At 35.8% G+C, this 20,585-nt stretch overlaps 1 protein-coding gene across 4 annotated transcripts in view; it reads right to left on the bottom strand.

Moving 5' to 3' along the window:
- The window catches only part of VPS13A (vacuolar protein sorting 13 homolog A), a 256,431-nt gene that overhangs the window by 61,462 nt on the left and 174,384 nt on the right, over positions 1 to 20,585 (bottom strand). For all 4 annotated transcript variants that reach the window (XR_006710274.1, XM_045469045.1, XM_045469046.1 and 1 more), the window contains exons 46-52: positions 16,243 to 16,346; positions 12,457 to 12,739; positions 9,608 to 10,003; positions 9,253 to 9,357; positions 8,986 to 9,132; positions 4,539 to 4,667; positions 4,025 to 4,158 (exon numbers count right to left, since the gene is read on the bottom strand). Coding sequence is in view for 3 of the 4 variants with exons in the window: in XM_045469045.1 (XP_045325001.1) it covers positions 4,025 to 4,158; positions 4,539 to 4,667; positions 8,986 to 9,132; positions 9,253 to 9,357; positions 9,608 to 10,003; positions 12,457 to 12,739; positions 16,243 to 16,346 (1,298 nt within the window). In the remaining variant the exon portion in view is untranslated. The remainder of the gene's footprint in view (positions 1 to 4,024; positions 4,159 to 4,538; positions 4,668 to 8,985; positions 9,133 to 9,252; positions 9,358 to 9,607; positions 10,004 to 12,456; positions 12,740 to 16,242; positions 16,347 to 20,585) is intronic.

Below are 20,585 nucleotides of genomic sequence, written 5' to 3'. Positions count from 1 at the left end.
ATCATGAGAAGAAAATAATCCATGTAACAAAAAAATAGCAAGGAATCTTAATTTAGTTATTAGAAGGACTAGGGGCGCCTGGGTGGCTCAGTCAGTTAAGCGGCCGATTTCGGCTCAGGTCATGATCTCATGGTCCGTGGGTTTGAGCCCCGCGTCGGGCTCTGTGCTGACAGCTCAGAGCCTGGAGCCTGCTTCAGATTCTGTGTCTCCCTCTCTCTCTGACCCTCCCCCATCCATGCTCTGTCTCTCTCTGTCTCAAAAATAAATAAACATTAAAAGAAAAATTTAAAAAGGAAGGACTACAAATGGGTTAAAGATCTTTATTAAAAAATTATAAAATTAGACAATAACCAAAATTCTCAGTAAAAGAGTATTTAGTTATAGTGCATCTAAATGATGGAATATCGTGCATTAAAAATGGTGTTTTAAAGCAAACTTCCATGCTCACAATGCTAATAAAAACAAGAGATGCAGAAATACACAGATAATAAATACACAGATACACAGTAAAATAGTGTGTAAAGAAATGCATCAAAATGTTAACAGTGTTGGGATTTTAGGATCATGGTTTTCTTTTCACAATTTTTCTATGGAATTAAAAAAATTGACAGTTATAATTTTTATATGCAGGAAACAACCATAGTAGTAACAACAAACAGCAAAGCCAAGAGAGGAAAAGCAGAGGAGACAAAGTCTTATAGTTTTTGTTTATTCCATGAAAAAAAAATCAAATGTAAATGTAAACAGGATAAACTTAGTTTAAAATATTTAGAAATGCTTTTAATTCATACAAGTTTTAATCTGTTTAACTCACTGAAGAATATTCTTTACAAAAAACTTCATCTCAAATTTACCTTAGATAGGAAATTGTAATTCAAAGAAAATAAAGTAACCACAGTCCTCAGAATGTTAACTACACATGCACAGGCACACAGTTTTAAACTCACAAGACAATGCAATGTGACAAATGCTTTAATCTACATATGTAAAGGTAAAATTGAAAACTGGGTGCAGAGAAGCACTTGGGTGCCTCAGTTGGTTAAGCATCCGACTTTGGCCCAGGTCATGATCTCCTGGTTTGTGGGTTGGAGCCCCGCATGGGGCTCTGTGCTGACAGCTCAGAGCCTGGAGACTAGATGTAAGATTCTGTGTCTCCCTCTCTCTCTGCCCCTCCCTTGCTTGTGAACTGTCTCTCTCTCAAAAAACAAATAAACATTAAAAAAAAATTTAAAAAAACAAACAAAAAACTGGGTGTACAGATTAAGGTAGTGAGGGAAGAGATCACCGGCAGTGAGAGTTTTTCTGGCAGAAAGGAGTACCAAAAAGGTGAAAACCTATGGAAAGGACCCAGGGGATTCAGGAAACAAAGACTTCAACTGGTCCTAAATATAGGGAAAGAGAAATATTTAGAAAGGTAGCCTCGAAACAAATTTTACTGTAAAAGATATGGTAAGTCACTAAAAAACTTTAAACAAGAGAGACAGGATTGTATTTAGTATTTTTGGAAACCTACCTCTGGTGGCAAATGAGGGTTTAGTAGGGACAAGGCTACAGAGATGCAGATAAAAAAAATCTACTTGAATAAGAAATGTGGGGAGGCTGAGCTAGGATAATTAAGGGAAAGATTAGACAAGAAGAGATCTTTAAAAAATAGCTTAACGATGTGATTTATTAATTATGTGCTACTATTAATTATGAGACTATTAGAATTATTAGTTATTTGATAATTAGGAGGAGGTGGCAGCCTGAAGCTGAAGAGAAGTCTATGTTGGAGTAAAGATTTGGGGATCACTGGCACACAGGACTCTGGATTCAATATTAAACCAAAGTCTGAGGTTCTTGATTTAATAACTACTTCAAATAATTCTAAGTTTAAATCCAGTGTTCATTACTGCAGATTATTAATTTCACAAATTTCCATGAAGACTGCAATTTTTTTAGCTATCAGAATTTCAATATAGGATCACTTACTTTTATAATTACAACAGTGCAGTAGATAAGATTTCTAAACACTTTATATCTGAAATGGATAGAGATAATTGCAAGGGCAAAGCCACAGGACAAGCCTGAGAAGTCTCTATTCAGCTTCAGCCAGACTCAACCAGTTGTCAGAGAATTAAACTATGATGCCCTACATCGTTCACAGCATATAAGGAATTACTAACTTTGCTCCTGTGTGTGGATCTAGAATGTTACCAGACATACACCATCCTTGAATGGATAAAGGAGATACTCAAGTCATTCTCTGTAGATTTTAATTCTATTAACCCTGTATGGGCAAGGCTACTTGAGGGTACACGGATTGAAGGGCAAATGAGAAATTGTTTCTATTTTTTTGTCAGCTTTGATCAACCAAATATTTTTTTAATAATGTGGATAATCAAAAAAAAACAGGCTTCCTCTCTCTCAACTTCTTCCACAAATGAGAGAACTGATAGGGCAGGAGGAGTTCTACATATTTGCCAGTCCAGTCTTGGGCTCTAGACTCAATGCTTATTTGATTTAATCAGTGGTTAGAAGCATACATTTAAGCAATGGAAGGAAAGCATAAGTGAACTCAAATATGGGCCCACTGACAAGTGACAGCTGAAAACAAAAAAGCAGACAAAATGAATTTGAGAGCCTGGGAGCAGTAAGAGAAACAAACAGCAAATTGAAACAAATGATAGTAAGAGTAGTCTTGGAAAACCAAGATTTAAATCTAGTCTTTAAGAAGCTTAGAAATGTAGCAGTCCCTTCCCACACCAGTCAGCAAGAAGAAGGTATCTACTGTTTGCAAAAACCAGACATTTCAATATTCACATTATGTTCATTAAAAATAAGAAAAATGTGAAAAACCAAGTTCTTGTGATAAACCCTTACATTTCTTCGCCAGATTCTACAATGACCAAATTTGCCATACTTGCTTCAGTTTTTTTTTTCTTTTTTTGAAGCATTTGAAAGTAATTTATGCCACTAATCATCAGAGAAATGCAAATCAAAGCCACAGTGAGCTGTCACCTCACACCAATTAGAATGGCTATTATCAAAAAGACAAGAAAAGAAATTAAGTGCTGCTGATGATGTGGAGAAAAGAACACTACTGTACTGCTGGTGGGAATGTAAATTGGTGCAGCCGCTGTGGAAAACAGTATGAAGGTTCCTGAAAAAATGGAAAATATAACTATACAATAAGATCTAGCTATTCCACTTCTGGGTATTTATCCAAAGGAAATAAAAACACTAATTCAAGAAGATACAGGCATCTCCATGTCACCACAACATTATTTACAATAGCCAAGACATGAAAACAATGTATGTGTCCATCGATGGATAAAGAAACTATGGTGTATAAATACTAAAGATTATTATTCATCCACAAAGAAGGAGGAAATCTTGCCATTTGTGACAACCTCGAGGGCATGATGTTAGGTGAAATAAGTCAGAGAAAGACAAATACTGTATTCGTTTACGTAAGGGATCTAAAAAGCCAAAAACACAACCATTAAACAACAGAAAAATATAAATGTGTAGATAAAAAGAAAAGAGTGGTGGCTGTTAGGGGTGGGGATAGGGTGTGGATAAAGTAGGTGAAGGTGGTCAAAAGATGCCAACTTCCCAGTAGTAAAACAGGTCATGGGGATGGACTGCACAGCATGGAGACTACAGTTAATAATACTGCATTGTACATTTGAAGGTTGAGAAGAGAGTAAATCTTATCAGGAGAAGAAATCAGAAGAAGTAAATCTCATCAGAAGAAAAAGAATTTGTAACTCCATGTGGTGATGGGAGTTAGCTAGACTCATTTGTACATATACAAATACTGTATCATGATGTTGTGTTCCTGAAACTAGTATCATGTATAGGTCAATTACACCACAATTAAAAAAAAGTAAATTATAGATATTATGTCAGTTTTACCCCTTTATATGTCAGTATACCTTTTTTAAAAAATGAGAACATTGTTTTACATAGCTGTAATGGCATTATCAGTGCTATGTTGTTAAGAAATCATCATAAAGTCACTGTGTGATAATCTTCTTACCTTTGGTTGTACTGAACAATGTCACTCTTGGTGTGATTTATTAACAGGAATGTAGCTGCTCCATCATGATAATCTGAAAATCTAATAACTGTAGAATGTTCAGCCAAATTAACCTCTGCTATAACACCTCCAAGCTAGCAAAAGAAAAAAGAAAATATTCTCTTATGTGACCATTTTCCAAAGAATATTAACCAATAACGTTTAATAAGACTATTCATAACTTAATACACTTTGGATGATTAAGAAAGCAGTTCAGGATTCTCTACTGCATGTGTGGGAAACCAGGAAATGGGTCAAATTCCAGATGTGGTACATTATAGCATTCTGGGCACTCTAACTTCCGGCTTAACAATTAAATTATGTCTCCGTTTCCTTTTAGTACTTTTTCATTTTACAAAAAATCAATGTTTGTTCATTTTGGTGAAAGGGAAAAAAAATCAGACAAATAAAATTACTAGTAAGTATATAATAGCTTTTCTAATCACACACACATGTGCACACACACACCACCCACCTCATCATCCAGACGCAATAAAATACAATTTTCTTGCTTGTTAAAATGTATCTTTTTGGGAGGGCCTTGATTTCTTTCAACTTGAACAAGCAGTGCATTAGAAGCATCCTCAGGCCAAAAGGGAATACACTAAAACATATATTACAAACATTTATTTTTCTTAAAAAGGTTTCATAATAAAGATTTCATCATTTTAATAAACCTATCAGAATAAACTTAAATCTCTTTCCACAATGCTCTGGCTGTTGGGTGGCTCGGCTAAACAGCCATCAACTGCCAACTTAGAGATGGGTCACCACCTCTGGGCACTGTGGATACAAGCAGTGAAGGGTGCTAAGTTGAAGAGGTATGGTAAGTGGAGGGTTGGCAAAGGGACTTCAATGTGGTCCAGAGATCTGGAGGAGGGTTGAAAAGTCAGCATGTAAGCTGACCTGAGAAGCAAGTGATTGGTTTAAAACAAAGGGTACATTCAGTTCCTAAAAGTCATAATCAGGTTGTGCACACCATTTGGTAATTAAGCAGCAGCCAAAGTACACACAAAGGTTGAATCAGGTCATGTATGAATCCAAAGTCCTGGAAGTCAAATAAGAGTACAAAAGTAAAAGGGTTATCTGAGGTTTACATTAGGAAATAGGCTCAAAATCTTAAGGAACAACAGGGGCATCAGCGATCTGGAATCCAAACTAAAAACAAACAAGAGGCAAAGTACCGTGAGAGAAGACCAGACAACATGAGCAGAAACAAAAGAGCTGGAGGACAGACAAGGAGAACCAGCACTGTCTAAACTGTTCTGTAAACCCTGTCCTTCTGTGATAAGCCCTAACCAGACTGATGACTTCACACATTTCAATGAGACTGTTCATGTGTCACACTCATCATCATGACATGACTTGCAGCAAAGCAGGAGAACCGGGATGTTAAAGCCAAGTGCATTAGCTTGTTAAGTCCATTTTATTCAACCCTAAGAGGTAATTAATGGAACTAGACATGAGACAGGATTAAGGCTGTAAGAGGCTTAGAATGTTACCACCCAGGGCTTTTGCAACCTAGCAGGAACTTACATAGGAGAGTCAAAAGAGCAGCAATACTTCACCGAAGCATATTTCCCATGAGGAACGGAGAAGACCAAAAATGATGCACTCTGAATATCCTCAAGCCTATTTTCTGGTAGACTTGGCTTAAAAATGTATGCTTTATGTTTACAAATAAACACCGCATCTTTTTAAAGAGTTATGTGCTCAAAATCTTGAGATTAGAGCAAGTGCTAATGCACTTGTCTTTTGTAGTAGGAAAACAGTGATCTAAGTAAGTTTAACAAATCAACATAGGTAATAACCATGAGCATGCATCTTAAGGTTGACCACTTTAGGCCATAATTATGATGTAAAAAATTTAAACTAACAAAAGAAAATTTATCTCAAGAAAAGCTGAAATTGAAAACAAAAAGAAACTGAAAGGGGGCACCTGGGTAGCTCAGTCAACTGAGCATCCAACTTCAACTCAGGTCATGATCTCATGGTTTTTTGTGAGCTCCAGCCCCTCGTCGGCTTGCCACCGTCAGTGCAGAGGCTGCTTCGGATCCTCGGTCTCCCTCTCTCTCTGCCCTCCCCCCCCCCCGCTCTCAAAAAATGAATAAACATTAAAAAAAAGAAACAAAGTAAAATAAAAAGTTAGGCAGTTGTAATTGCAATTAATGTAAACATAAACTGAACAAAGACAGAGGGTGTAAAAGTTAGGTTTTTAAAAAAGCTAAGACCCAACAAAGTTTTCTGCAACAGACACACAAATCAAGACACAGAACTGCTGTTAAGTAAAACTACGTAAGAAGCTACACCTAGAAAACATCTAAAGGACGACAAATCTGGAGTTGGTCATCTTAGCATCTAGACAGAAGGGCTGTACATCCAACAAATCAAGAACCTTAGACTTCATGAGCACATGTGAAACATCTGCAAAAATACATCATATATTCATTCAACAAATATTTGGCAAGAGCTGGTAATCACTGATCACTGCTCGGAACCTGCTAACTGCTCTTCATTTCACTCAGAGCAAAAGCTAAAACCTTTGGAATGGCTCAAGAAACTCTCCATGATTGTTTTTCACTCCTGTTACACCTTGTTCTCCACTACTTCCCCCTCTCCAGTAATATTGGCCTCTTTTGCTACTCCTCAAATATGCCAAAAATCCTTCCACTTCAGGGCATCTTCCCTGGCTGATCCTTCTGTCTCTAATGCTCTTTCCCAAGATATCCACATGGCTGAGGATTTCAGTTCCTGGCTAAAAACCTAGGTGCAATTTTGCAGGTCACACCATAGGCAATTACAAAGGCCTCATCTGGCAGGCCCCACAGGGCTACACTGCCCTCCTCTTGGCTGAGTAGGAGCACAGTCAGCATACAGCAGTATCAAGGACCCAGCCCTCACCTCCAGTCATGCACTTACACGTGTCGGAATTCCCACCTAAGTTCCCTTTATTCAGAGGCCTCTTTATATGGCCCGTGGCAGAGGCCTTTTTGAGGACCTCCCTTCAAGACCTCTCTATCAAGGACAGAGGGAGAAGCCTGCAGAGGCTTTCTCTCTCCTCTCAGTGTTCAGTACTTTTCTACTCTTAGCTCTTCCCCCCTTGTCATGGCTCACCCTCTAAGTCCATAAAAGTGTAAGAGCCTTTTGTTCCAGGCTCCCTTGACAGTCACGCGACCCCAAAGTCTGTGCTGATCCACCTGAACCCTGACCAATGCTGCTCCACACGGAAAGTGGAAGGGGGAGAGCGGGCACTTTCTCCAGGTTAGCCTCTTGCTTACACTATGAGAGGAAGTGACTAAGGGCTTGACAGTCACTCTCAGTTTGGCTTGCTGTCCTCCAGCTGGTCCAACACCCGGCAGCTCAGCAGAGCTCTTGGCAACTGCTACCTCCCACACTGCCTACATGTCTATTCAAATATGACCTCAATGAGTCCTATCCCTTGACCACTTTATATAAAACTATAGCCCACTGTGTTTGTTAGAACTCTTAATAATACTTCCTGTCTTATGCTCTGTGTTATTTTCTTTTCCCTGATTAGACTTTTCACCTTTAAACATACTATATATTTTACTGATTGATTATACCATTATTAATGTTTCTACATACCCCCAGTGAAATGTAAACTACACAAACACAGGGACTTGTGGTTCTGTTAACAGATGTATCACAAGGCACATGAGAAATACACACAGATATTCATTAATGAATGAACAGGCAGACTTCAAAAAAAGTGGAACTGCTCAAAGAAACATAATTATGCAAATAAAAACCTGAAAACTTAAATAGCAGTTTAGACACAGGAAAAGTAAAAAGTTATTAAAGCTATACATTTAGAATTTATCTAGAATGCAGCAAAGAGAAATACATAGAAGGAAAATAGAAAAAAAATATATAAAGAGATATGGAAGAGAGAATACGGAAGTCTAGAACATACTGATTAAAGGCCAAGAAGAAACCAATGGAAAAACAAAGGAGATGCAGTATTTAAATAGAAAACGGTTGCAAATTTTACAGCAAGTACGAAATAGATCTACAAATCTCAGAGGAAAGCATCTCAAGCAGGACATATAAACGGAGCCCACACATGGACAAATGGTAGTATGACGGCAAAACAGCAAAGACAAAGATCATGAAGGCAACTGGGAAGAAAAATAACCTCCAAAGGAATAACAGAATCACAGCAGAACTTTCAACTATACTAGAAGCCAGAAAATGGTGGAGTAAAATCTAGATATGTTGAGAAAAAATAGAATTCATTAGCAAGAGAAATTATCATAAAAGATGATGGTAAAAATTTTTATGGATAAACACAAACTAATGGCATTAGCTCCAAAACAAGCTCTAAAGGAAAATCTACAGAACATATGTCAGGAAGAATGGTCCCATCAAGATGGTTTGAAAGCAAAAAGGCACAGTGAATAAAAACAGCAAATAATGTCTCTTAAATCCTAACAGATTTACAATAAAATCTCTTCAAAAGTAAAATATTCCATCAGGCAGTCTTTTTAGAAAGCTTTTATGCAGAGGTCTAATAGCTAAACATGGAACCGAATAAAAATTTCACTCCTAAGTCACTACCGTCTTCTTAAAATAACTGGCTTAGCTTACTCTATAAAGGCATTCTTAACAGCTTTATGGAAAGAGCAAATCATTTCCTACTTTTTACTGCATTTATACTTTATCTAGTCTTCTTCTGTGTGTTTTCACTGTTTGGTTACTAGCTGTTAAATATCTACTTCCCTTATCAAGCAATACATTCCTAAATGACAAGGTTTGGTTTTTAAAAATTAAGTATCTAGAGCCTGGTACAAACAAAATGGAGTGTGGGGGGAAATTAAAAACTTACAGAGTGGTTTCAGGTATTTAACTTCAAGTAAAACTCAAAATCCAAAGAGGTACATTTTTGATATTCATCTACCCACCTGCTCTAAATCAAGAGAGAGCCATTTATCATTTCCCTCTTCAGCCACTGATATATGGTATTTGCTTTTGTTTTCAATCATGTAAAAAGGGGTAAAAGTCACAATTCTGGTAATGTTAAAACTGCTAAGGTCTATAGTGACACCAACCTAAAGGGAAAAAACAACATTTCAAAAACTGTTACATTACCACAACATCCTAATAAAAATTAAGTATTTGATAGATATAATTTAAATACAAGTTTCTTGAGGAGCAAAGAATGAACTCACTTGATACTCCATTTTCAGGCCTTTACATTTAACAGCTCCATGACTCCCAACAGTATCAATTGAAAACTGATCTGACAATTCACTATCAGTTACCATAAGCTGAACCTAGAAAAAAATTTCCAAATACATTACAATTTAGATATCTTTAAAAATTCCTACGTAAATTGATAAATTTTTTGCTTGTTAGCATAAATATTACATTAACGCACTAAACGTTTCTGCATACTAAAATCTAACATTTTAACCTCAAACATATAAATGTTATTTCTAACCTGTTTCATAATGTTCTTCAAAACTTTAAAAAAGGAGTGATAAATAGCTGAAGAAAAACGAAAGTTTAAAAAATCTTACATACCTTATTGTTATTAAAAAAATGCTTTGGTTGAAAAGAAAAAAGAATGGGCTTTTTGTAATTAGGTGGATGCTTTCGATGAATTCCATCTGCTTTATACTGTAACATTCGACCAGTTTTATTGACCATCCAATAAGGACTATGAAATGCCACAACGGTCTGGCCAATATTGTAAGTTACATGGATAGCAATATCTAAATCAGTCTTTTCTATTTCTGTAACACAGGTGAAATTGATGAAACTAATATCTTGCTGATTAGGTTTTATACAATATTCACTTTTCCAATCATGATTAAGATAGTCAAGTAATTTTAAATGTAGTCTGGCTTTATCCAACTGCGCAGTACAAATATGGGCTGACTGTCCTTCATTTAGAGTATAAACTCTGTGTTCAATCCCCTGTAATAAAAAAAATACAGTAAAATTTTAAATGTGTCAAAATAATACGCCAAAAACCTCTCTTAAATGATTGCAAATGGCATACACATAATGCTTCTGAAATACCTCTGTCAGAACAGGTCAGAAGACTTATATTTGACTTCTAACTCTGCCAAATGTGTAAGCTTCTATAAATTATTTAAGCTGAGACTTGAATTATCATATTTATAAAATGGTCTAAAACCCTCAACTTCAAAGAACTATGAGGATAAAATTAAATAACATAATGAAAAACTATGCTGAAATAAACATTATAAAGCACTATAATTAGTAAAATATTAAATAAATCTTATCCACTAGTGATTTTAGTTTTGAAAACTACAAAATAATGAAAAATGAAAGTAATCCAAAATAAGCAATCCTAACTAATTTCTATTTCTGCTTTTTAACAATCCCTCATCACCCATTTCCAATCACTGTTTATACTACACCTTACATCTCAAAACTGTTCATTTCTCTCTGTCCACCCTTCCATGACCTACCCTATGACCCAGCAATAGCACTGCTAGGAATTTACCCAAGGGATACAGGAGTACTGATGCATAGGGGCACTTATACCCCAATGTTTATAGCGACACTCTCAACAATAGCCAAATTATGGAAAGAACCTAAATGTCCATGAACTGATGAATGGATAAAGAAGTTGTGGTTTATATACACAACGGAATACTACATGGCAATGAGAAAGAATGAAATCTGGCCTTTTGTAGCAACGTGGATGGAACTGGAGAGTGTGATGCTAAGTGAAATAAGTCATACAGAGAAAGACAGATACCATAAGATTTCACTCTTAGGTAGATCCTGAGAAACTTAACAGAAGACCATGGGGGAGGGGAAGGGAAAAAAAAAAAAAAAGAAAAGGTTAGAGAGGGAGGGAGCCAAAACACAAGAGACTCTTAAAAACTGAGAACATACTGAGGGCTGATGGAGAGTGGGAGGGAGGGAGGAGTAGGTGATAGGTATTGAGGAGGGCACACTGGGTGCTGTATGGAAAACAATTTGACAATAAATTTCATATTAAAAAAAAAAGATGGAAAGATCCCTGTTATAACAAAAGAATCAGATGTAATCTGTTAAAATAAAAAGTACTTAAAAGAAAAAGCATCTTTATAGAGCATAATATTCTTTTTAGAAAACAAACATAAGAGGGGTGCCTGAGTGGCTCAGCTGGTTAAACATCCAACTCCTGCTCAGGTCATGATCTCCCGGTCCATGAGTTCAAGCCCCTCATGGAGTTCTGCGCTGATAGCTCAGAGCCTAGAGCCTGAGAGATTCTGCGCCTCCCTCCCTCACTCACATTAGTGCACACGTACGTGTGTGCATGCACTCTTTCAACAATAAAAACATAAAAAAAAGTTTAAAAACAATAGCATGAGAATAATATAATGTAGGCTGTTGTTTCTATTTGTCTAATATTTTAAGACGAATTCTCACACTTGTTTCAAAAGTTAGTGTCCATCTTTTAAACATAATAAATGAGATACACATGAAAGAAAAAGATTAAATATATATACACAGGCATACCTCAGAGATAATGCAAGTTCAGTTCCAGACCACAACAATAAACCAAATACCACAAGAGAGCATGTCAAATAAATTTCTTGGTTTCCCAAGGCATATAAAAGTTATGTTTACACTATACCGTAGTTTATTAAGTATGCAATAGCATCATGTCTAGAAAACTATGTACACACTTTAATGCTTTATTGCTAATAAACATTAGCCATCATTTCGGCTTCCAGCAAGTCATTATCACTGATCATAGATCATAACAATTAATAATGACAAGTCTGAAATATTACAAGAGTTACCAAATGTGGCAAAAAGATATGAAGTGAGCAAATATTGTGGGAAAAATGGAGCCAAAAGACTTGCTTGACATAGGGTTGCCATGAACCTGAAATTTGTAAAAAAAAAAAAAAAATGGTTTCTCTGAGAAGTGTGATAAAGTGAGGTATGCCTATATTCTAAACCTGAAATGATTATCTTCACCTGAACCACTACTTTCAGATGATGTAATTACAGGCAGTTTTTATTATCTCTTTTTTTCTGAATTTTCTAGTGTGTGTGTGTGTGTGTGTGTGTGTGTGTATATATATATATACATATATATATATATACACACTATTTTCATAAATGATTTTAATTTTTTAAGAGAATGGTATATCACATTTGTGCATGTAACATATTCAATTTAGCAGCCATATTTCTAAGGTAAATCATGGCAAAAAGCCTCTTTTTATACAATATGATTGAAGCATTTCTTTTCCATTTGAAGGACAGCTGGACTGCCCATTCACCAGTACTATTAATTCGTATGAGAACATTTAAACATTGTTTTGTTGCTCATAATGTTAAATAACCAAAGCTACAAAATCAAAGACAGGAAGGCATTAAAAAAAACTCTAGAATACCTCTATATAATAAGCAATTTTGTAAGGAAGAAGATTTCGGACGAGGATAGGCGGCCACAAATGCATTATGTATGGTAAGTCCCAACCATCTTGTGAATACACGGAGAGAGATGCCAAATTATCTTTTTCTGGGACAACATTAATAATAAATGGTTTCTTAGCAGCGTTTATAGATCTACATATCTTCTTTAGAAGAGTGCCTTCATTTTTTATAATTTCTTCAAAGTCAATTCTTTCACACACTTCATAGTCCTCATCTTCTGGCTTCAGAGAAAGAGGTGATCTGTGTAAAGGATTAAACAGTATGCTTTAAAATGCTTTAAAAGAAAACAAATTAAGTGATTACTACTTAGGAACAATAAAATTACATCACTCCCTGCTCTTGTAGTAAATTTTTATATTTCCCATTCTTCTTAGAGATAGGTAAGATAGACCAATGAATGGATGTTTTCATAACTTTCTGAAACTAATCAAATTAATTGGCTCTTAAGAGGAGAATATTTTTCAGGGTACCTGGGTGGCTCAGGTGATTAAGAGTCTGACTCTTCATTTTGGCTCAGCTCATGATCTCAGTTTCTTGAGCCTGAGTCCCACATCGGGCTCTGCGCTGACTCTACAGTTAAAATTAAATCACTACCTTTTCAATGTTAATCACATGAAAGCTTTCAAATAGATACGTAATTGCTGAAACACTGGGCATAGTTGCAAAAGTGGTTGCAAGAAAATCATATGATTAATCTTTATATTTAAACATCACATTCTGTTTACATTTGAACTATACTTTGGGTTTCATCATTTTTCAAATGCCCAAATATAAACACTTAAATATTTTTGTACTTCTAAAACCAATCACCTATAATTTGACACTATCCCTTGCAGATGAACAACTTGTCCATACTATCTCCAAACCAGATTGTCTGAAACTCCAGTCCTGTAATTTTAAATATCCAGCACACCCTTCTGTAATGATGTCTGATGATGACTTAAAATTGCTAGATTGAACCCTAAACTGTCCATACTACTTCTCAGTGTGTTCCTTTCAAGGAACTTCTAACTACTAGCACTCTGGACTATAAAATACTAGACTTTTCCGTCTTCTTTGACATACACATAAATCTAATGATCTGTCAAGCCCATTATCAGATTTAGCCTGTTTTATTTCTACATTCTCTATGACTTTCATTCTCTTTTCTAGTCTTTTAATACTTAAAAATAAAAACTTTAATTTTCTCTAAGTTAAACTAATGCCAATAAAGTCATCTGGATTATCAAAACCTTTATTGGACCTATTATTTATGTGACGGTAAAACTGGAAATAAACAAATAAATAAGTCATTCTTTACTCTTAAGAGATCCCAATCAGGTGGGGGATGTAATGTTAAAAGAAAACTACTGCATTGTGATAGGTACAAAAACCATATGTACACAGCAGACTGAGGGCATGCGAGTGTGGTGAAGTCTTTCTAGACAGTTGCAGAGCATTTTCCAGAGGTGAAAATTTTGCCAAAACGCTTTGTTCCGAAGAAAAGACTTGAACTGGAGAAACATGCAAGGTTAAAGCAAAGTTTAAGAAATGCATAGGAAGAAAACACCAGAGAAAGATGATCAATGGTGAGAGGTTCTGAATGAGAAAAGCTGATGGGGTGAAAGGTCTTGAAACATAGGGTACCAGATGTTCTAAGAGAAGAGGGAAGAAAAAGATGACATGAAAGATAAAGATGGGGCGCCTGGGTGGCTCAGTTGGTCAAACGTCTGACTCCTGAACTCGGCTCAGGTCATGATCTCACAATTTGTGACTATGAGCCCTGGGTCGCCTCTGCGCTGATGGCACGGAGCCTGCTTGGGATTCTGTCTCTCCCTCTCAAAATAAATAAACTTAAAAAAAAAAAATATTAAGATAAAATTTATATAAATGAGGGAGCAAGTACCTCAATGTAAACTTAAACTATGTTTCAAATGTTACATTACAACACATACAGGACAATGAACTCCCAACTATTCCTTATAGTCACTTACAAACTCTGTGCTTTCAGGCCTCCTTACTTTTATTCACCCAATTCCTCCCACTTAACACTGCCCTTCCCTGCTAATCTGTAATTATATTTTATCTTTAATGCATGTATCTCGCCCAGCAGTCCATCATTAAGACCTTCTTTGTTTTCTGTAGTTTTCTGCAACTCTTAACTGTTCTGTATCTCTACAACCCACTGTTTGCTTCCTTCTGTATTTACATAATGTATCAATCTCTCAAGGGTAGTAGCAATGCCCAACTCATCGTAGCATTCCACACCAGTGCCTTATACACAGCAAAACACCTGACATTTTTTAAATGAATTAAAGAATCAGTATATTTAAATTCTCCAGTGAGAGGTAGCCATTTGTTAAAGACCTCATAACTTAAATGTAAGTGTACCTTTGTTAAATATAAGACCTCAAACCTTAAATGTAAGTGTACATCTCAGAATTAGACAAATACCTAATGTGAAATACAAGCTGGTTCATCACTAATAATTTTAATTAAGATTAATTAATTTCCATTTGACAAGTTAATATTTTACCCCTGAACCAGAAAGTGTAAAAATATTCTAAAACACTTTTTATGGACAGAGTCACAAAATATACAGCAATAATTTATTAAAAATAAAGCAGAATGCCATTACCTTTTCTCATTCAAGGACAAAAGGAGTTGAAACTTTTTACAGAAATTTTTAAACATATCCTACATGCTATCTTTAGTCTCATAACCCACCCAGAATCTTTCCTAGAATCAGGTCAGATACTATGAACAACCATTTTGTTGTTCTCTCAACAAGAGAATTCTTGCCCTCAGCAAGTCTGAACTAAGCAATAAAAGGCTCATTAGGGCTGAAGGTGTAAGCAATAAAATACTTTTTAGTAGCAGGTCTACTAACTGAAAATATGTGCCTAAACCTGCTAGATTGCTTTCTAAGCATTAGGGAGTCAATAGTGAACTTGGCATGGATCAGAAGGACTAGAGGAAGAGCGTGTTTTGGCACTGCTTGTAGTTTTGCCTCCACCCTTCCATAACGCAGGTCTGGGTCCAGGGCTAGCATGTGTTCTGAAATGGTACTTAGACAGACCACGATGATTATTCTCAGGAAAGTTCTACTTTCCAAGAGAGTTCAATATCCCTAAAAGAGATTATTTTTTAATTCCTGATTATATAAATATCCTGAATATCTGTCTGTTATGATATTAACCCTAAAATTCTAAGACTAATACATCATCAGCATCCTGTAAGAATTTTTACCTATAAAATTTTGTATCAGGTTTAATCTAATTTTTAATATTTAAGATCAATGTACCGCATATCACAATTTATACTATAATTCTACCACTGAACAATACATAGGTAAAAAGATGAAATATTTTGTGTTTCTAAAAGGATTTTTTAAAAATTCTATTCTAAAACATTTCAAAGGTAAAAATCTCTTCATAATAGTATATTTAAATCTAGAAGCTACCAATCGTGCTCAATTCATCATTTTGTAAAAATCATGAAAAAATGATATGGTTATGATGGCTATACTGTAAGCATGTAATAAATGTATTTACTAGTAAAAGCTAAGTAATTTACATGGTATAAATTAAACACATTACATTTTCCTTAAAAAAAATTTATAACACCTTTTAAGCACCCTGAAACTTAAATAAGGTAGACAAATGATTAAACTTTGATCACTTAAAGACAGATATCCCTACCAAATCAGAAACTAAAAATTCCATGGCACCTTAGAGCAAATAAAAAAGAAAAAAAAAAATCACCGGTAAGATGTTAATGGTATGTTGAATTCACTTCCAGGTGAAGCTGTTCCCAATGAAGTGTCCCCTTCATAAACAGAAAGTGGAATTGAAAAATGATTTTTAATCTGAGAAAGAAAAACAAATCATATTTAGCACCATTAATCTCAGAATTTAAAGACATTTAAAAAACATTCCATCAAAATATCCCAATAAAGAAACTAGTGGGAGATATTTATCTTTCTTATAGAAGTTAGAAAAGAAACAAACATGCTATTATTTATCCTAAAAATTACGAGGAAAGTTGCCACAGTTTTATAGAAAAAATGTGTCAACAATAATACTTTAAAAATCCTCAAAAAAGGCCACAGGCTGGGTAATGTGTACTTTTGTAAATCACAGTTGTATGCTCCTGATTGGATAAGGTACTCTCTGAAGTGTATGGAGACTATCTCATCCAATAAGTAGCATACAACAATGGTATAAAAGGTAACATCACTGAGATTATTATATGTTATCAGGTAAACTTCCAAACACTTATATTTATCCTTGGGATGGATAAAAACAAACTAGTCAGTAAAACCATTTTATTATAATCTTTCTAGATCTCTAGTAAAATTGTCCTATTAAAAAAAAATAATAATACCCAGGGACACCTGGTGGCTCAGTTGGTTAAGCATCCGACTCTTGATTTTAGCTCAGGTCATGACCTCATGGTTCACAAGTTTTGTGTTAACAGAGCCTGCTTGGAATTCTCTCTCTCTGCCCCACCCCCGTTCTCTCCCACTCTCTCTCTCTCAAAATAAATAATAAAGAAACTTAAAAAAAATCATACCAAAACAGAAAACATACTGAGAATTAAGAATTGATAAATGGATAATCTTAACTACACTATGTTTTTTTCTAGGTAAATCATTGGCTCTATTTGAAGCAACAGGGATACCTTCAAATTTCTATAGTGTCTTCAAGAATTTTAAAATTAACGTATAACTATTTAAAAAAAATCAATAATAGGTAGAGCAGCACAATAGTCATCTTTTAAAACAGTTAACTATAAATAAAAAACGAAAGAGAAGAATTTCTGTTTTCAGCCATGATGGAATAATAGGGACTATACAAACATTCCCAATGTAAACAACCAAAACACAGGAAAAAGAACCTATACATTAAATAATGGTTTTCAGATACTGGGCAGCATATAGCACAGGAAAGAAAAAGAATAAAAAGGAAACCACCAAAATATGCAGTAAGACTACCCCCGCTTACTGCCTGAAGTTTTTAAGACTATTGTGGGGGCAGAAAGAGAGGTCAAACAGAGCTCTGTCTGCTGAAGTCAAAGAGACAGATATGAGAATCTGGGGAAGCCAATGTGCCTTAAAAGCACAGCACGTTGAGGAGCGAGTAATTTGAGAGGCAAGAGTTGCAGATTTAAGAGTGTCCCTGTTGTCAAAATTTCACTTCATTACTGACTGGAACATGCACATGAACATGACTGAAACTATCGAAGGCTCAGTAAAGATCAATCTCCAACCCACCGTCACGGGAGTTCTCTAAAGCAGCTCAGGCCTCCTCCCACAGCAGATCTGAGCAAACCTTGCTATGACCATGTGCCATACTTGCACGTTCTCCTGTAGCAGGAGTCCATCCAAAGTGGTGTCACAACCCTGGCAGTGTGCAAGGAGACCCAACAAGGGCCAGCATCACTCCACAGTGACTCCTGTGATGGGAGAGGAGGAATAACCACACATACCAGTTCAACTATGGCCTGAGCAATGGGCTAGGGGCAGACAATTGATCTGACTGCAGGCCTCACCCACCAATGAAAGCTTCTTGGGGACGGACTACAGTTCTGGCAAATACAGTATGAACCAACTCAACCTCAAGGCAGCCCCAGACTGGACCACTAACAACACAGGAACTAAACTCTGCCCCCAACAGGCAAAGAGAGCCATCTCAGGCAACTGAATCGACGGCAAACACAGCTAAGCCACGATAGCAGGATATGTACAACACACATAGGACACACATCTGAACTGCCCACATTCTGGGGAACATGGGACATTACAGTGTAGGATGCTATAGAACCTCTTCTTCATAAAGCTATTACTTTCAGGAGCAGGAGATATACCTGACTTTCATAACACATAGAAACAGACACAAAGAATTAGACAAAATGAGGAGACAGAGGAATATGTCACAAATGAGAGAACATGAAAACCATGGTAAGAGACATAAAATAAAAATGGAGATAAGATGCTTGATAGAGAATTTAAAGTAATGGTCATAAAGATGCTCACTGGACTTGAGAAAAGTGAGGAGGGTCACAGTCAGACCCTCAAAAAAGTGACAGAAAACATTAAAAAGAAATCATCAGAGATGAGTAACTCAGTAACTGAAGTTAAAAATAGTACACTAGAAGAAGCAGAAGAATTTACCAGTGATCTGGAGGACAGACCAAAGGAAAGCAATCAAGCTAAAGAGGAGACAGAAAATAATAAAAAATGAGAATAAGGGAACTTATTGACATATATGATTATAAAGATCTAAGAGGAAAAGAGGAAAAAGGGGGCAAACATTTATTTGATGAAATTAATACCTGAAAACTGAGGGAGGACAAATCCAGATCCAGATGATACAGAGGGAGCCCAACATAATCAACACAAGGAGGTCCACACCAAGACACAGTAATTAAAATGGGAAAAACTGTGATAAACAAACAATCTTAAAAGTAGCAAGAGAAAAAGGAAACAGTTACATACAAGGGAAACCACATAAAGCTATCAGCTGATTTTTTAGCAGAAACTTTGCAGGCCACAGAAGAGTGGTGACATATTTAAAGTGCTGAAAGAATAAACCTGCAACTAAGAATACTCTTATCCAGCAAGATTATCATTCAGAATAGAATGAGAGATTAAGAATTTCCCTGATTACTACGTGGCAATGAGAAAGAATGAAATATGGCCCTTTGTAGCAACGTGGACAGAACTGGAGAGTGTTATGCTAAGTGAAATAAGCCATACAGAGAAAGACAGATACCATATGTTTTCACTCTTATGTGGATCCTGAGGAACTTAACAGAAACCCATGGGGGAGGGGGAGGAAAAAAAAAAAAAAAGAGGTTAGCGTGGGAGAGAGCCAAAGCATAAGAGACTCTTAAAAACTGAGAACAAACTGAGGGTTGATGGGGGGTAGGAGGGAGGGGAGGGCGGGTGATGGGTATTGAGGAGGGCACCTTTTGGGATGAGCACTGGGTGTTGTATGGAAACCAATTTGACAATAAATTTCATATATTGGGGAAAAAAAAAAAGAATTTTCCTGATTAAAAAAAAAAAAAAAGTTAAACAAATTCATCACCAGTACTCAGACTTACCAGAAATGTTATATGGGACTCTGAGTGGGAAAGAAAAGACCATAAGGAAGAGTAAGAGCAGCACAAAAACAGTAAAATTAAGTGATTCGCAAAATAATATAAAGTATGACTCACATACTTAAAACGTGGGAGGGGGAGACAAGAGTTAAAGTGCTTTTAAAATGAGTTCAAACTTAAGAGACTATCAACCTAATGTAGACTGATACATGCATAAGATGTCATAAATAAATTTAGTGGTAACTACAAATCAAAAACTGATAATGGATATGTAAAATGTAAAGAGAAAGGAATCCAAGTATATCACTACAGAGAGAAGAGAAAAAAGGAAAATAGAAGAACTACAAATACAACCATAAACCCATTAATAAAACTGCATTAAGTACATACCTATTCACTACTTTGAATGTAACTGGACTAAATGCTCCAATTAAAAGCCACATGGCAACAGAATGGATAAAACAGCAAGATCCATCCATATGTTACCTACAATAGATGTGTTTCACGCATGAAGATATATACAGAATGAAAATGAAAGGATGGAAAGCATTTATCATGTAAATGGAAGTGAAAAGAAAACCAGGATAGCAACACTTACATTGGACAAAACAGACTTTAAAACAAAGACTGTAACAAGAGACAAAGAAAGACACTATATAATCATACAGGAGAAAAGCAAACAAGATATAACTGTAAATAGTTATGCACCCAACATGGGAGAACCCAAATACATTAAGCACCTATTAACAAATATAAATTAAGCAATTGATAGTAATACTGTAATAGTTGGGGACCTTAACACCCCACTTACATCAATGGATAGATAATCCAAACAGAAAATCAAAAAGAAAATAGCAGCTGTGAATGACACATTGGAAGAGACAGATCTAACAGATATATTCAGAACATCCCATCATACAACAGAATACACACTCTTTTCAAGTGCACATGAAACGTTCTCCAGAATATATCACACAGTGCCATAAAACAATATCAATGT

The sequence above is a fragment of the Leopardus geoffroyi genome, chromosome D4, assembly GCF_018350155.1.
Source record: "Leopardus geoffroyi isolate Oge1 chromosome D4, O.geoffroyi_Oge1_pat1.0, whole genome shotgun sequence".
NCBI lineage: Eukaryota > Metazoa > Chordata > Mammalia > Carnivora > Felidae > Leopardus > Leopardus geoffroyi.
Note: the sequence above shows the minus strand (reverse complement) of the source record. Positions and strands in the feature narration are given on the sequence as shown.